The 17,785-nt window shown below is 35.0% G+C and overlaps 2 protein-coding genes and 1 long non-coding RNA gene across 3 annotated transcripts; all 3 read right to left on the minus strand.

Annotated features, from left to right (window-relative positions):
• Nucleotides 1-35: 35 nt before the first annotated feature.
• Nucleotides 36-745, minus strand: LOC127129148 (uncharacterized). Its single transcript, XR_007806196.1, has 4 exons — nt 687-745; nt 492-605; nt 222-289; nt 36-129 (listed from the first exon to the last, which is right to left on the minus strand). It is a non-coding gene; the product is annotated as an uncharacterized LOC127129148 (long non-coding RNA).
• A 685-nt stretch (nt 746-1,430) lies between these two features.
• On the minus strand, nt 1,431-2,936 carry LOC127130749 (zinc finger BED domain-containing protein RICESLEEPER 2-like). The gene is made up of 2 exons (XM_051059715.1): nt 2,318-2,936; nt 1,431-2,221 (listed from the first exon to the last, which is right to left on the minus strand). The coding sequence occupies exons 1-2, from the start codon at nt 2,934-2,936 to the stop codon at nt 1,431-1,433; spliced, it is 1,410 nt and encodes a 469-aa protein (XP_050915672.1).
• Nucleotides 2,937-3,283: 347 nt separating this feature from the next.
• LOC127126818 (serine/threonine-protein kinase STY13) lies at nt 3,284-4,494 on the minus strand. Its single transcript, XM_051055814.1, has 3 exons — nt 4,243-4,494; nt 3,567-3,699; nt 3,284-3,430 (listed from the first exon to the last, which is right to left on the minus strand). Exons 1-3 carry the CDS (start codon nt 4,371-4,373, stop codon nt 3,335-3,337), a joined length of 360 nt encoding a protein of 119 aa, XP_050911771.1. The 5' UTR covers nt 4,374-4,494; the 3' UTR covers nt 3,284-3,334.
• Between the last annotated feature and the right edge of the window lie 13,291 nt (nt 4,495-17,785).

Consider the following 17,785-nt stretch of genomic DNA (forward strand, 5'->3'; position numbering starts at 1 on the left):
AAAAAAAAAGTTTTGGCGTGAATGACTAAGCGAACCTGTAATGTGAATGGTTTTATTAAGTTATGTTTCCTTAGCTTTCTGAACTGCAATTTCTTCCCTTAGCTTAGCCATTCTTTCTCTTTTTCTCACCTGCATTTTTTTCAATATTATGAATATTCTCTTCACAAGAAGAATAAGATCTTAATTAAGTACTTTCAAAAACCAAAACAACAATTTTTTACCTGATCTGTTATTTCCATTCCCATATAGTTTACTCCAATTGTTTCTCCTGTTTTGCTAAACACAGGTTCTACATATATCAAAAATGTCTTAGCTCTAAATTGTTCCTGCATGGCCTCAAAATGTTCTATTGACACAATTAGCAATACTTCATATAACTAATGGACAACCGACCATGACATTACCAACTTCAATTCATAATTAATTAGTAGTAAATCCAACTAAAAAACCACATAGATAATTAATACAATAATATATTGTTTGATGCATACCAAAATTTGGCTAGCTTGAATATCTCCAAAATCCACAGGACAAAATATATATTATTTGACCATTGAGTAGTCACAAAATATAAGTCACATATGACTTCAAAAAACATAGTTGAACTGAAAAATTAAACAAGAAAAATATTAAGCTTTAAAAAGGAATAAAGTAATAAATAAATCAAATTAATAAAGTAAATATACCTCCATATTTTTCAAGCACAACCAGAAGGTTGTGGCTGAGACGGTAAAGATCCTCTTCTTATTGTAGAAGAAATTTCTTCAAATTCTAAAATAATGAAATAAACATTTTTTTAGAAATATATAACAATTATGAAATAAAGATATAACATTTTTAAAAATAATTTTACCTGCTATAATATCTTCGGAAAGCTCAAAATCTTCCATGAGGTTCAAGTCTTTGAAATAGGTAAAAGACGGCTTTAACCAATTCTGGGTGCAAATTAATGCCTCTGCCATTTCAGGGTTTAGGGAGCTCCTATAAGTTTCTAAGACTCTCCCTCCCGTACTAAAGGCACTTTCTGATGCAACCGTAGACACTGGTGTGGCAAAAATATCTTTAGCTATTGTAGATAAAATAGGATATTGTGTTGAATTGTGTTTCCACCACACAAGAAGGTCAAATTTAGGATCCCTTTTGACACACTTACTAGAGTAAAAACCCTCAAGCTCATTTTGTTGATCAATCGAGTCTTATTCCTCTAAATGTTGCTCAAAAGCATCGGCTCTAGCCATTAGTGAAGGACGACCAGCTGTTGTTTCATCATTGGAAACATTGTTTTCACCATTACCAAGAGGTTGTCTATTATGATTTTGGTCATAAGCTTGCTTATACCAATCATACAATTTTTGTAAGCTCTCTTTTATAGATTTGATCAACCCGGTAGCAAACACAGATCCGACTCCATACATATCCTTAAAAGTCCACTAAATATAACTCAACTTGTATCTTGGATCCAAAATGATTCCAAAATAAATCAACTTGTTCATCTTAGTAGCACACCCCCAATATCTATTATACTTTTCCATCATGTCCCCACCCACACTTGCAAAAACACCATTCAAGTTCATAGTAGCTTGCTTCAGCTCACAATACATCGCAGACACTTGGTGAAAAACACTATGCAAACTCACACTTTGAGAGGTGGAAAAAACATTAGTTGCTTCATAGAATAACTTTAAAAAAGAGATGAAAGCTCTAACAATGTCCCAATCATCACTACTAGGAGGACTACCTTTTCCAAAGAACTCCCTATAGCTCGACTCTTCATACTCATGCTTATCAAAAGCAGCTTGAAACTTCTCTGCAGCCTCAAGCATCAAATATGTCGCGTTCCAACGAGTTGAAACATCGAGACATACTAGTTTTTTACAAGTTATTCCAGCAAATTCAATGCACTCTTTAAACTTGGCTGCCCTATGAGGTGAGGACTTGACAAATCTAACAGCATCCCTAACATTAGTAATAGACAAATGCTTATCTTTCAAACCCTCATTTACCACCAAATTCAATATGTGAGCAGCGCACCTCATATGAAAACATTTTCCATCCCCCATCATCCCATTCATAGTTGATATTTTTCTATGCAAATATGCTACAGCTACATCATTTGAAGTTGCATTATCAACAGTTATGGTAGACACATTCCTAATTCCCCAATCCCTTAACACCTCTTCAATCTTCCTACCTACCGTATCACCCTTGTGGTTTGGAATAACTGTGAAGCTTATAATTCTCTTTTGATAGTTCCATTCGTTATCCACAAAGTGTGCCGTAAGGGTTAAGTAGTTTTAATTTTGGATAGAAGTCCAACAATCAGTAGTAAGTGCTACTCTATTGCAGTCAGACTTAAAGAAGGCTTTTAGTTTTTGTTTCTCATCCAAGTGTAGCTGAAAACAGTCTCTAGCTACTGTACGCCTAGATGAGAGAGTAAACTGGGGCTGCATTACTTTAGAATAGTACTTAAAACCTTCCCCCTCAACTGCACTAAATGGTTGTTCATCTAGAACCACAAAAATTGACAAAGCTTTTCTACAAGCTTGCTTGTCAAATTTGGAGCTAACATGACCCAAACTAGATCCTTCTGCAGAGGGGTATGTCAGAATAGTTTGGGTGGGATCAATGGTTCTAGGCTTCTTTGCACATTTTAGAATGTGATGGTTCATGTTGGTGGTGCCATGAGTCCTAGGGTCACATAGGTATTTTTTGTCGCAGTGTTTACAAGCTGCAGTTGGTGTATCAACTAAGTCATCTGGTAATCTAATAAAGTGCTCCCAACAAGCAGATGATTGCCTAGAACCACTTGCACTAGCTTTCCTCTTCTTTGTAGGTTGGGTATTAACTAATTCTGCTCCAACAACTTCAGTTGTTGCTGTTGAACCAACTTCATTCATGACAGATTGAGTAGGTATAGTTTGATTAGGCTGACCCATCACTGAAAAATGACGGAGCCATAATCAACATAATTGAAGGAAAAGCAGGTTGCAAAATTTAAAATAGAAATCAAGTAAAAATTGGCTATTTGAAAAAAGTCATTAACAGATAAAATAACATGAAAATAGATGATAGCTATTTGAGTTGAAAATGAAATGCACTGAATTTCTACAATGACTTAAGAATGTTTGGATAACTTACTTCAGCTTATTAACCAACATAATTTACTTTTAATTATAAGTTCAACAAGATAATTTGTAAAAACAATTTGAAAGGTCCTAAGAAAAGCACTTAAAGTATGAAAAAAAGCAATAAATGGTGCAAGCTCTTACTTGTTTTCTGCTTTAGACAAGTCATAATCAGAAACAACACCAACCTGCAGAGAATAAAGAACAATTCAGAGATACTTACTCAAGAGATACTTACGTAATGTTCCACCTAATAGAAGTTCAGTTACTATAACCATCACAGGTTCTTTGCAGGCCCCGATAAACTGGCATCAAACAATGAGACATTTTTTTCCATTAATCGCTAACAGCATGATTAGAGTAACTGTTATTAACATTAGTCTCTTGTCAATTCTAATTAAAGGAAAAAATCTACTTAGATTTCCAAGGGTGAAAAAATACCCTGACTAAATTTTTGTGTTGAACTTTCGATAGCATTGCAACCTCTCTACCAAACCGAGCCTCTCTCCTTGAAATCTCTTCTGGTGTTTCTCCCTTGTTGATAATTTTAACTGCAATATTTTGATTTTTATATCTGCAATCAGCAAATCCAACAAATAACTCAGCAAACAATCCTATCCGACAGATGCATAATGTGCATTTCTCCAAACAGATTAAGTCACCTAAGTGCTTGTGTGTAGCCATTTCTATAACTAAACATAAAATAAGTAAAACGGTTTTCATATAAGTTGTAAGTTTCTTTTAAAAGCTATACTAAAGAGCTTATGCAAATAAGCCAAAAATAACTTATTATGAAAATAAGCTAAAATTTCAGCTTATGGACATGTTAGAAGCTATTTTCATAAACTCTCCAAAAAGTCTCACAAGTGCTTATGTAAAAAAAAAAGCTTAAATAAGTCAATCCACACATGCTCTAAGTACAAACCATGAATACTAAATTGGATATAAATTTAGAAAAAAAGGAAAGCATATAAATTTAGACTTGGAAATCAAATCAAAACAAACTTTGCACCAAAACTCATTCTTTTTCAAATAACAACAATCTACATGATAAAAAGAACTCAAAACCCAAAATTGACTAAAAAAAGAAAAAACTAAAACCACAAGTTTGACTTACTTTCCTTCATAAACTTTAGCATGAGCACCTTCTCCAATCTTAGGACCAACAAACAATTGTTTAGGATCTATAATCCACTTAGCATCTAAACTAAACTCACCAACAGAATGAACTTCATTACCAGATCCCATTTTTCAATTTCTCTCTCAGACAATATATCAAACACCTAGCACTCAACAACACTCACCAAAAAAAGAAAAAACCAACCATACCCTTTTCAAAAAAACCTTCAACAAATTGAATAATAGTTACGTTTAAAACTCCAAAAATCAATCAACCACATGAAATTCATAGGTACGTTACGGTGCGTTTCCGAGCATCATCCGAAAAACCTCATACTCCACCGTATATAAAAACCTAGGTTGGTGAACGGTGATTGAATACATACCGGAACGAAATTAGCGGTGAGTGTGTTGGCGGAAAAGAGCGGCGAGCCACGAAGCATTGGAAGATGAGCTGAGGTGTGGAAGCAGCGGAAACCGAAAGCGGCGCGTGGATTGAAAATTGGGCGGTGAGTGGTGAGAGTTGAAGGTGGTGGGTGGTGAATGATGGTGGTGGAACGATGTTGAGAATTGAAGCTAGAATATTTTCATGGAGGTGCGGCTGTGAGTGAGAGAACAAAAAATGCTTACTGGTATTGGGTGTGAGTGAGAGAACAGAATGAACTTTGGCTGCTGGAATACCCTAGGAGGGTATCTCAATTGGGCGGGTTAGGGTATCCGCGGTTCAGAATTTTGAACCCGACCCGCCCATATAAACCCAATTGAAACTGCTATATTTTAATCACTGACCCGGTAGACCGTTTGAACCCGCCCATTTCGGTTTTCTTTTTCGGTTACCGGCGGATTTGGTCGGGTGAACGGTTCTTGTCCACCCCTAGTGGTGAAGGTTGCGTCCTTTCATCCAAATATTTGTTGAGATTTGGTTCCTTTTCTCCGTAGAGAAAAACATAAATATGATTAGTCTATTTTAGGCATGACAACATAATTCATATTTGTGGGTATCCATTCGACTCCGTCCCGAATTTGATGGGAAAAATCTATTTTGATTGGGTTTGGATTTTTTCCGATTATAAAATATGGGGACGGGTCGGATAATGGCGACACTAGTACCCACCCTGAATCCGACCCGTTTCCTTTATTATATATTTTACTATTTTAGTTTTAATAATTTAAAATGTTAAATATATGATTAATATTTTAATATTTTGATTTGCATATATTATTTTACATATTTGAAATATATGCATGAAACTTTTTGATATTTTATTATTTGTAATGTAATTTGATTTTAGAAAAATAAATATTTTTATTAAAAAATTAATTTTACTAAATAGATAGTTGTGGGATCGGGATATCTGAACCAGTTTGGGACGGGTTTGGATTTTAATTCTTCATCCCCGATGGAGATTGGGGCGGGGAACGGGGATTATTTTGGGATTCGAGTTTAAGTTTGGGGATGTAAAAACCATCTCCGACATGCCCCGTTGTCATGCTTAGTCTATTTGTCTCATTTATTTAAGTGGAAATAATCAATTCAGGGTTGAAAGAGATATAAAGAAAATAAGGATTCAAAGAGAGAGAAAAGCGGAGAGAAACTCATTCTCATTTTTTTTACAATCAGTCTCACTGAATCAACAATCCACAATTTATTAACCGTCGGGTCGAGCTCAAATTCGGAGGACAGGTTCATAACACATATATCTAACTTTTGACCGTTCAGAATTACAAAATAACTTCTGAGGTGAGAGTTATCTTCTTCTCACTGAAGTTGTATATTTGGGGGAAATTTTAGCTTTTTGATTCTTATTTGTAAGCTAGTTTGCTTTGTGATGTGCGGTTGTTGGCACTAGCTTGTGAATCACTTTAAGACTCTCTTGTACCCTTAATTAATTATAGTGGATTTATTTCTTTGCTATGGACGACTCGTGGTTTTTACTCTCATATTGAGATATTTTTCATGTTAAAAATATCGGTGTTCTTTTGTGTATTTATTTGTTCGATTTGTCGTCTTATATTTGTTGTTAATCCTCAAGGTTCCTACAAGTCTGAGAAATTTTATATTTGTTACGTATTGGTTTGTTATTGTATCTTAATTTCCCATCAAAGTGGTATCAAAGTCTAGTTAAGGCTATTTTACTTATCTGAATGATGGAGTCAAATACAAAGATGAAGATGATATTGTTGAATGGTTCTAATTACCATTTATGGAAGGGTAAGATGAAACACTTACTATTTATGGAAAAAACTGCATTTACCGATTTTTAGTTTCGCAAAGCTGGATTATGTGTCTGATGAAGAGTGGGAGTTTGAACATCAACAGGTATCTCGTTTTATTCGACAATATGTAAAGGATAATTTTTATAATCATATTGCTAATGAGACACATGCAAAAACTTTGTGGGAGAAGATATAGTCCGTGTATGCCTCTAAATCAGAGAATAATAAACTATTATTGTTAAATAGCTTCATAAGTTTGAAGTATAAGGAGTGGACTTCTATTTTAGATCACTTTAGTGAATTTAAAGGGCTCCTTGATCAGATGTTAGGAATGAGTGTCAAATTAGATGATGAACGTTTGGGATTATTTATATTGCTATCTTTATTAGAGTCTTGGGAGATGTTTTGGGTTTCTATCGAAAGTTCTGCTCTAAGAGGTGTTGTTTCTTTGGAAACGACTAAGGGTGATATTCTTAATAAGGAGATGAGAATGAGGGCACATGGTTCTTCATCTCATCTCGATGTACTTGTCACTGAAAATAGGGGAAAAGTCATAAAAAGGAAGCGAAGGGTGGTAGAGAGAATAGCAGAAGTAAGTCCAGGTCACGATACAAGAATCTAGAGTGTCATTATTGTCAAAAACAGGGCACGTACAGAAGTATTGATATCAGTGGAAAAGAGATAACAAATGCAAGAAGGGTAAGTATAAACAAAGAGACCATGAACATCATGATCATGATTATGTTACTATTGTTACTATTGATGGTCTTGTTATTCTCTGTGATCATGAGTATGTTAATCTTGTATCAGACGAGAGCATGTGAATATTTGATTGTGGTGCTACATTACATGTTACACCAAGGAAGGGTTTCTTCACATCTTATACTTCTGAAGATTTTTGAGTGTTGAAGATGGGTAGTGACGGTGTATCTAAGGTAATTGGTGTTGGTGATGTTTGGTTGAAAACCAACATGGGAATGCAATTGTTTCTTATAGGTGTCAAACATGCTTCAGATGTCTGCTTTAATTTGATCTCTTTGCATATGCTAGATGGTTGTGGTTATGATAATCACTTTGATTATGGAAAGTGGAAACTCAACAAAGGTAATTTAGTTGTGGCTAGAGGGGAAAAACTTTCTAAATTGTATTGGACAAAAGCTTTGGTTGCTAGAGATAGTGTGAATGCTATCGACATGGAAGCATCTTTGTGGCACCGAAGACTTAGTCATATTAGTGAAAATGGGCTTAATGTTTTGGCTAAAAAGGATGTTCTTCTTGGGTTAAAGAATGTAAATTTTGAGAAGTGTTCTCATTTCATTGCTGGTAAACAGACTAGAGTATCTTTCAAGAGACAACCTCCCTCAAAGAAGTCAAAGTTGCTTCAATTGGTACATTCTGATGTTTGTGGTCCATTAAAGGTAAAATCCTTTATTAGTGCAATTTATTTTGTTACCTTTATTAATGATTGATCCAGGAAACTATGGGTTTAAGCCTTGAAGACAAAAGACCAAGTGTTGGAAAAGTTCAAAGAATTCCATGCTTTGGTTGAGAGGCAGACAGGCGACAAGCTGAAATGTATTTGTTCAGACAGTGGTGGAGAGTATTGTGGACCATTTGGTTCCTATTGCAAGAAGTATGGTATTTCACTTGAAAGACTCCTCCTAAAACTCATAAATTGAATGGTTTAGCATAGAGGATAAATTGAACATTAATTGATATGATAAGGTGTATTTTCTCTGAAGCTAAGTTGCCTAATCATTATTAGGGCGAGACACTTTACACGACAAAGCATGTTCTTAATCTCACTCTTATTGTTGCTTTGAATAGTGAAGTTCCAAACAAAATTTGGTATGGAAAGAATGTCAAGTATGATCATTTGAGAGTCTTTGGTTGTAAGGCTTTTGTGCATATTCCAAAGGATGAAAGATCCAAGTTGGATGCAAAGTCAAAATAATGTATCTTCATCGGCTATAGGCAAGGTGAGTTTGGTTACATGTTATATGATCCTGTAGGGAAGAAGCTTATTCGAAGTCGTGATGTGGTGTTTATGGTAGACAAAACTATTTAAGACATTGATAAGGTAGATAAGGCTACACCCAAGAAAGATATCAGTATGTCTAATGATGATCCATTTTGGTTACCTAGTCATAATCTGGATGCTATTAGTGGTGATGATCACAATGGTGAGCCATATGATTATGTTCATGATTAACAACTTGGAGATGAGGTAAATATTCCAACTAATGATGGTGAAGGGGAGAGCGATATGTCACAGGATGATAATCTTGGTGAAGCTCTAGAATCATCTCAAGTTCAACTTAGGCGGTCTAACAGGCAGAGACAACTTTCTATAAGGTATAATTCTGATGAGTATGTGACCTTGACTGATGAGGGTGAACCCGGGTGTTTTCAAAGGGCCATGGAAAGTGATGAAAATCAATAGTGGATCGATGCAATGCATGATAAGATGAAATCATTGCATGATAATCACACTTATGATTTAGTGAAGCTTCCTAAAGGGAAAAAGGATTTCGAAAACAAATGGATTTATAGAGTTAAACATGAGAGCAACTCTAAGTCTCTAAGATATAAAGTCAGATTAGTAGTGAAAGGTTTTCGTCAATGAAAGGGAATTGATTTTAATGATACTTTCTCACTTGTTGTAAAGATGTCATCAATTAGAATCGTGTTGAGTTTGGCTACTACTCTTGATTTAGAGGTTGAGCAAATGGATGTGAAAACGACTTTCCTTCATGGTGATTTGGAGGAAGAGATCTACATGAAACAACCCAATGGTTTTCAAGTTAAAGGTAAAGAAGATCATGTGTGTAGATTGAGAAAGAGTTTCTATGGGTTGAAGCAAGCTCAAAGGCAGTGGTACAAAAAGTTTGAGTTTGTTATGTGTGATCGAGGATACTAGAAGACTGCTTCAGATCATTGTGTCTTTGTTAGAAAAAATTCTAACAATAACTTAGTTATCCTGTTATTATATGTTGATGATATGCTTTTTGTAGGGAAAAGTATTTCTAACATTAACAGGTTAAAGAAGCAATTGGGGGATTCATTTGCCATGAAAGACATGGGAGCAGCTAAACAGATTCTTGGCATTAGAATCATGTGTGACAGAAAAGAGAAGAAACTTTGGATGTCACAAGAACATTATATCGAAAGAGTGATGCAAAGATTCAAAATGGAGAGTTCTAAGGCGATAAGCACTCCTTTCGCTACTCATTTCAAGTTGAGTTCTAATAAAAGTCCTTCAAGTGAAGATAAAGCATTTGACATGAAATGTGTTCCTTATGCGTCTGTTGTGGGTAGTTTGATGTATGTAATGGTGTGTAGAAGACCAGATATAACATATGTTGTTGGTACAGTCAGTAGATTTTTGTCAAATTCAGATAGAGAGTATTGTAATATTTTAAAATGGATTTTAAGGTATCTTCCTGGTACTACTTTTGTGAGGCTTTGTTTTGGAGAAGATAATCATACTCTAGTGGGGTACTCTGACTCTGATATGGCTGAAGACATTGATTCTGGAAAGTCCACTTCGGGCTATATGATTAAATTTTCATGGGGAGATGTGGCTTGGCAATCCAGATTGCAAAAGTCTGTAGTACTGTGTACTACATAGGCTGAGTTTATTGCAATTACCAAATCATGCAAAGTGTTACTATTGTTAAAAAAAATATTGTCGAAGCTTGATTTTGTTCAAGACAAATATGTGTTATTTGTTGATAGTCAAAGCGTTATTCATCTTGGTAAGAATCTGACTTTTCATAATAGGTCAAAACACATTGATGTGAGGTATCATTGGATATGTGATATTTTGGATGCTAAGTTGTTGGAGTTAGCTAAAGTTCATACAGATGATAATGATTCTGATATGATGACTAAAGCATTACCAAGAGAGAAAATTGAAGCTTGTTATGATATTATTGGTTTGGCAATTTCCTCCAGATAGTTGTGAGAGGGAGATTCGTTGGGTTTGAGCTTCCTTCCTATGTGGATAAAGGCTTAAATATGATTAGCTCATTTATCTCATTTATTTAAATGGAGGGGAGTAAATTAGGGTTAAGGTAGATAGAGAGAAAATAAGATTTCAAAAGAGAGAAAAGAAGAGAGAAATTCATTCCCGTTTTTATGTAACTAGTGTCACTAAATCGACGATCCTTGATTCGTTAACCGTCAGATCGAGCTCAAATTTGGAGGGCGAGTTCGTAACATATATATCTAACTTTTGACCATTCATAACTTCAAAGTAACGTCTGAGATGAGAGTTATATTCTTCTCACTGAAGCTATAAATTTGGGAAATTTTTTAGCTTTTTTATTCTTATTTGTAAGTTAGTTTGTTTTGTGATTTGCGGTTGTTAACACTAATTTGTGAATCACTTTAAGGCTCTCTTGTACCCTTAATTGATTATAGTGGAGTCATTTCTTTGGTATGGATGATTCGTGGTTTTTACTCTCATATTGAGAGGTTTTCCACGTTACAAATATCGGTGTTCTTTTGAGTCTTTATTTGTTCGATTTGTCGTCTTATATTTGTTGTTGACCCTCAAGGTTCCTACAAGTCTGAAGAACTTTATATCTGTTGCGTATAGATCTATTATTGTATCTTAATTTTCCATCAGTACCTAGGTTTTTTAATATTGATTTTGCAATAATTTTAATTTGTTATTATTTTAATTATTGCGTCTTTAATATAGTGAAAATTAAAATAACATATGAAATGGATTTTAAAATAATTATAAATAAGGAAAATCCACATCACCACAACTGTCATTAAAAAAATAAAAATACAAAAAAAAAATATTTCGGCGCGCTAACTAGGCATTTTCATATGGCAAGGTTAATTTTACAATAATAGAGTCTAAAACAACATAATATAAGTTTAGTTTTACAACAACAAAAAATTATAATATCTAAAACAGATTTTTCTATGACAAGATTAATTTTATAAAATAAAAAATTACATGGATAAATCATAATTCACATATATGACAGGAGGGTTAAATGGTATTAAACATTTTATTTGATTCTTTTTGGTTTAGTTGCAACCTTGTTTTATAATTAAAAAAAATGGATTAATTAAATTTTGGAAAATGTTTTAAATCTTAAATTGGAGACAATCGATAAGACTTATCGGTTATGGTTTGTTTAGTCCAACATTTTAACTGAATAAAAAAATAGTTATAAATTTAATTATATTTTTTTTTTAATTTAATTGGTATATACCAGTGTAAAATTGTTTTACATTGTTAATTATAAACGTCAATTTTTATAAGTATTTGACTTTTACTTTAATCATATTTAAAGTATTACATATGAATGGTTATTATGTACTGATTGTGTAAAAAAAATTATATTAATCATGCATATCAACTAATCTCAATTTTATATATTAATTAACAAAAATAATGATATACAAATCAATATCAATAACACTATAGTTGTCAAAACGATTTATCGGATCTAAATAGATAGACTCTAACGGGCCTCAAGTTTTACATAATCGGGTCAAAAAAGTTCTGTTGTAAAATGGATTCAAAATTTACTCCTAGTCTGGCGTTTTTTTTAAATAATCATTTTTTTCAAATTAAATTCCAAAATAATCAATTTTTAAAAAAAAAATATCAAAATAATCACTTTTCCCTTCTTATGCGTCAGTTGAACTGGCGCATCCAACTAAACATCAAATGAGGCGTCCAGAGCCTTGGCGCATGCATGCATGCAAAACCAATGCATGTATGCGCCACATGCATTAGTGCATGCATGTATGCGCCACATGCATTAGTGCATGCATCTGTGCATCTGTGTGTGTGTGCCACATGCATTGGCGTATGCATACTTTGCTTCTTCTATAAATGCCACCATGCACATCTCCCATATTTTTTCACACAACTTCTTATCCTCCTTCCATTTTTCTTCAATTTCCTCAATCTCCTTCAATTTTGTTTTCTTTATTCATGCCTGAATACATTCACAAGAGAAATGTTGATTTAATCTTTTCAGCAGTCGCACCTCCGATAAAGATTTGACTTTGGAATATAGATTCGTTTGAACGTCTTGATCGGACGTTGAACCATTGGTTAGATGGAGAAATTGTAGATGGTGAAAGGATTAGAAGAATTCAATGGCTTGAGTTCACGTTCAACCAAAACGGAGAAGTGTGTGAATGGGTGGATATTAAGACTGACAGAGACGTTCACGAGATGATGTATAATATGTTCAAAATTGTTTTAATAGTTGTAATCGCTTAGTTATAGTAATGATATTTTATTTGTTGTAGCCTGTTGTGTTGTTGTTTATGTGTTGCTTGTGTGTTAAATGTGTTGTATTTGTTTGTGATGGTATTTCCTCACAAACTTATCATATGAAATAAATATTGTTTTTAATATAAAGCAAAAGAGGTACATGTAAAATTATCTTGTTGTGCTTGTTCCAACACTGGAACAGTTAGTACGATTGTGCTCGGGCTGGCAACATGAACTACATAATCAAACGATTTTGTTCGCCGCATCCATTTCGGTTCGAATACGGGTGCTGTTTGGACGACCCTTTTTCTTTCTTCGCATAACTTCATTGTGCTAGAGAATGTCCCCTTGATATTCAGGCTAATAATCCTCTTTTGCAACAACTGAAAAGCTAATTTTGTAAATATTGTATAGGCTTATGACTTTGTAAACGTCAGGTAGTAAGTATGATGGATCCCTTCAAACCTTTGAACATGCCGCAATGACATGGGAGCAGGGCATACGAAAGGCTTGGAACTTTCCGTAGTCGCACCAACCTCTATTTAGTTCCACTCTATATTATCCCATCGGCATGACTTCATTATAATCCATGGACTCAGCAACAATGTACCAACCTTTAGTACGGTCAAACACTGTGACCACGTGTGTGTTAGCTTTGGCAGCTTCGTGTCTAATGAATTTCATTAAAGCATCATTGAACAACTGCCCAGATTGCAACACTGAACTCCATTTGGAACGTCTGGTCTCAAACAACGTCCCTAGAATGAAATATGTTGCTTGCACTAAAGCAGTTATAGGTAGGTTTATGATGCCTTTGAAGACAGAGTTCATTGATTCCACAAGATTTTTTGTCATGTGGCCTCAATATTGACCGTTGTCGTATGGCCTAGTCCACTTCTCCATGGAATACTGTTGATCCACCGTACTGCATCTGGATTTGACAATCTGATGTCTTCACGGTAATGTTTGAAAAACGGTTATGTTAATGCATAACCTGCGTTGACAACCTTCTTCTGCAATGTTTTGTCTTTGATCTCCGGCATAAAATTTTGAGCGATATCTCTAATGCAATAGACATGCATCGACGGAGGATCCTGCCAGCCATTATCAGTGTTTTTGTAGGCACTCACTATTAAAGGGTGTCAGTCAAAGATCAAACATAAGTTAGGTTGAGGAGTAACGTTCAATCGGAGATTTTTTAGGGAAAAACTCTATCTCTCAGCAGTCTCCCCTTCACCTAGGGAAAAGGCAACTGAAAATGTTGTTGTTGTCATCTTGTGCCACTATCATCAGTAGTGTTACTTTATATTTCCCGTACAACCATGTACCATCAATTTGCATAATAGGTTTATAGAAAGCAAAGCCTTTGATGCATGGTTGATACGCCCAGAATAGACGGTGGAATATTCCATTTCCAATAGCATAAGTCATGTCTGGGGTATACGCCTTCAACATTTCCAACTTGACAATAGTCCCTGGAGCATACTGTTTAAGAGCCACCAAGTATTTTGGAAGTTTTTTGTAAGACTCCTCCCAATTGCCATACACTTTTTCAACCGCCTTTTTCCTAGCTATCCAAGCCTTCCTGTATGATGGAGTATAGTTGTATTGTGTTACAATATGCGAGATTATTGTACTCACCTTTAACAATGGATTGTCGCTAATGACAAACAAAATTTCATCGCATATTAACTGAAAGCTAAGTTTGTGATGGTCTTGCATTGGGTTCGTGAGCATGCATGTGTGAACTGGACCCATGGATCCAATCTTCCAAGAATCACTCCTCTTCCGGTAAGACGCTGACAACCGGAAAAGACAACGCTCATTTTGACAATAAATCTTGTACCTCATTGCATTAGTTCGATCAACTCTATAATCAGTTGATAGTTCCATGTGATACTTTTTAATAACTTTTACACAATATTCTTTTGTGTGAAATGTGTCTCCTTCTTTCAATGATCCTTGAATTTGCACGTAAGGATTGTAAAATATATCTGATGAAGGTTCGTCGGCACCCAAATTCAAGTTTGTCATGTGTTAAGGTGGACAATATACATGACTAGCTGGTAATGGACCACTTTCTTCTTCATCGTTCACCATTGAATCAACCAATAACTCAGCTTCTTCTTCTTCCTAATCAACAACATTGACTTCAGCTTGTTCGTCGTCATCAGTTTCACAAAACACTTGTGACTGATCAATGATCTGAGACACTTGTTGTTGTAGTGGTAGTATATATAACTCTATATCGTTGTACCCAGATTGTTCATGACCAACAAACATATGATGAACATCATCATTATCTCGAATCTTCAACTGATAAAACTTTACTTGGTTGTCAGAAAACCACACCATATTTTTATAGATGATTTGGCCCACCTTAATACACTGCAATTTTTTTTCTATTATTTGTTTCAAATGTAAAAATTTTGATCATCGATTTATTGTAAATCGAGTTACTTCTGTGTCGCGAAAACAAAAACCGAATAGTCTTTGCGCATATGACCAAGCATGTCTTAAACAAAGCATGTGCCTTAGTCTTAGGCGCCTACACCTATCCTCGCATGCATGCGCCATATCACATGTTGCAACATTATTTCATCTACAAATAGGGAAGCTACTCACAACACTTAACATCTGTAACGCTAACAATCAACCTCTGCAACACTAACCACACTCAACCTCTGTAACACTCCACCTTTACAACACTCAACCTCTGCAGCATTATGTCTCTATTGACTATGGGTGATGAACATCGAGGAACAATCTACAATATCACGACATTTGTATGTTATTACTTCTTACTTATTTCGTACATATTTCTTACTTATGTTTTTATTGTTTATTACTTCTTCTTACTTTATTTCTTACTTATATTTTATTAGGACCCAAAACAATTTTAATATCGTGTACATGAATATGTAATACATGATCCTTTGGTCGAATCATATATTCGAGGATGTGGTATTAGTAATCTCCTCAACAAAGAGTCACATATTTCACCTTCCTTTCGGTGAGTGTATTGTCACACTTGAGGACGTCTACATGTTGTTGGGTCTAAGTATCAATGGTAAGACCGTAAACGGTAGAGTTAACCAGGATAACTCTATTTGTAATGAATTGTTGGGTGCCCCTTTGTGTGACGACAAAGCTACGAGAGAGACTTCTGGTCAAGCTAGGGGTCAAGGTATTAACTTAAAATATCTCAAATAATATTATGCGAGTATAACATTGACCGAAGAATCTACCGAGTATGAAAAAATAATTAAAATTCGGTGCTATTTTATGATTTTATTAAGTAATTTTTTATTTCCCAAAAGTACTGGTAATACGGTAAATTTTATGTATTTATCGTTGTTACGAAACATAAATAAGGTAAGCACATATAGTTGGGGTTCAACTATTTTGGCACATCTATATAGTGTGTTGTGTAAAATTGTCAAAAAAAAAAATACTTGTACGTTTTATTTATGCGCATATTTGCTACAAGCATGGGATTGGTCAAGAATGTCGTCACTCGCCCCGGTAAACGAGAAGTCATTCATATCCCCCTTTGCAACAAAGTAAGTTTAAAACTTTACCATCTAATTTATTAGACTTTATATTACAACTAAATGTAAATAATATTTTTCAAATGTTTTTGATCTAGGTGGTCAGTTAGAGGGATGAACTACAATAGGTGTTTAAAACACGATGTAGTAGTCTATCGCAATCTATTGGACCACATTGGACCAAACGATGTAATACTCCTACATAACTCTATTTTAATTTTAAAATAATTATCAAATTATATATCATCTAATCATGTCATATTATTGTACAATTTATCTAGAGACCATATGTGGATCTTGATCATCAGGTTAACCATGACGATGCTGCAGTTTGGACAACAAAAACACCAATTATCATATTCACTACTATGGAGATGCACCAGAGTGACCGGGTAAAACTGCAGTTCGGCATGAAACAACAAATTCTAGAACCTCCTACGTGTTTGGGAGATTGGCATCAACAAATAGTCGATGTCCAATGGGATTATTCTGACTAGAGGGACTTTGCAAAAGAGATGTGTCGTCATTGGAGGAATCGACGATAACACATCTTAAACGAACCAGTCATATAGGGTGCTAGACCAACTCAACAGTATATGGCATGATTTAGGTCAGTTACGACGCCGTAATTTGTGTCTGAGCCAAGGTATTTGATTGATCAACTCCAACTAGTTTCGTTATCATACGCCTAACAACAAATCCCCGTCCAACAATAATGCCAACCCACCCAAACCCAACGACCAACCTCACACCATCACCCTACCATATACACCCAACAACCAAACACCCAACCTCACAACTCATTCATCCCACACATTCAACCTCAAAACCAAGAATCAAACTCTACCCACCAACAACCATACGCAACCACCACAATAGTCTATAGCCTAGATGATTCATACAATTCATGCCATCGAGCCCCCCACCAATGACCACCCAAACATCTCATTGCCATAACACCCAACCATTGTTTGACTATAGTACATCCCAGGAACCATTGATTTGTTTCCAAACTTCAATGTCCCAATTTGGGCAACTATATCGTCCATAATTCACCCAACCACAATGACCCAACTACGACAACATGGACACCAAACTCAATTACGAAAACGTTGTTGGCGAGAATCCCTCAGCTATTGGGAACAAATGATGACACATCTATCAAATATTATTGGACATTCCACCAGACCTTCACACCAGCCACCATTGGATCATGTCAGCACTCAAAGACCCCAAACACCTCAGGAAAATCGTGGGAGACCTCGAAGACAGACTAACGCATCTGGATGTGGAACAAGGGGCATTTCAATCGAGCGGATCATTTAGTTTCTTGTCAATTCCATGTAATTTTTCATTATAATATCAATATAATTTTTATTTTCAATATTTTTTTTAATTAATTATAAGTTTAACATTTAAAAAAATATTAAAGGTGCATGCGCCACATGCATTGGCGCATACACTATGTAGTGTATGCATGCGCCAATGCATGTGGCACCACACATGCATGCACCAAG

Source organism: Lathyrus oleraceus, chromosome 3 (assembly GCF_024323335.1).
Source record: "Lathyrus oleraceus cultivar Zhongwan6 chromosome 3, CAAS_Psat_ZW6_1.0, whole genome shotgun sequence".
Classification (NCBI taxonomy): domain Eukaryota; kingdom Viridiplantae; phylum Streptophyta; class Magnoliopsida; order Fabales; family Fabaceae; genus Lathyrus; species Lathyrus oleraceus.

What these genes read in the sequence shown, in the direction of transcription:
- LOC127126818 (XM_051055814.1), bottom strand. Translation starts at nt 4,373, where the DNA reads ATGGGATCTGGTAATGAAGTTCATTCTGTTGGTGAGTTTAGTTTAGAT. An exon ending in GCTAAAGTTTATGAAGGAAA is followed by an intron (nt 3,700 to 4,242) that starts GTAAGTCAAACT and finishes TGCTGATTGCAG; the next exon opens with ATATAAAAATCAAAATATTG. An exon ending in AACACAAAAATTTAGTCAGG is followed by an intron (nt 3,431 to 3,566) that starts GTATTTTTTCAC and finishes GTTTGATGCCAG; the next exon opens with TTTATCGGGGCCTGCAAAGA.
- LOC127130749 (XM_051059715.1), bottom strand. Translation starts at nt 2,936, where the DNA reads ATGGGTCAGCCTAATCAAACTATACCTACTCAATCTGTCATGAATGAA. An exon ending in AGTAGCACTTACTACTGATT is followed by an intron (nt 2,222 to 2,317) that starts GTTGGACTTCTA and finishes TAAGCTTCACAG; the next exon opens with TTATTCCAAACCACAAGGGT.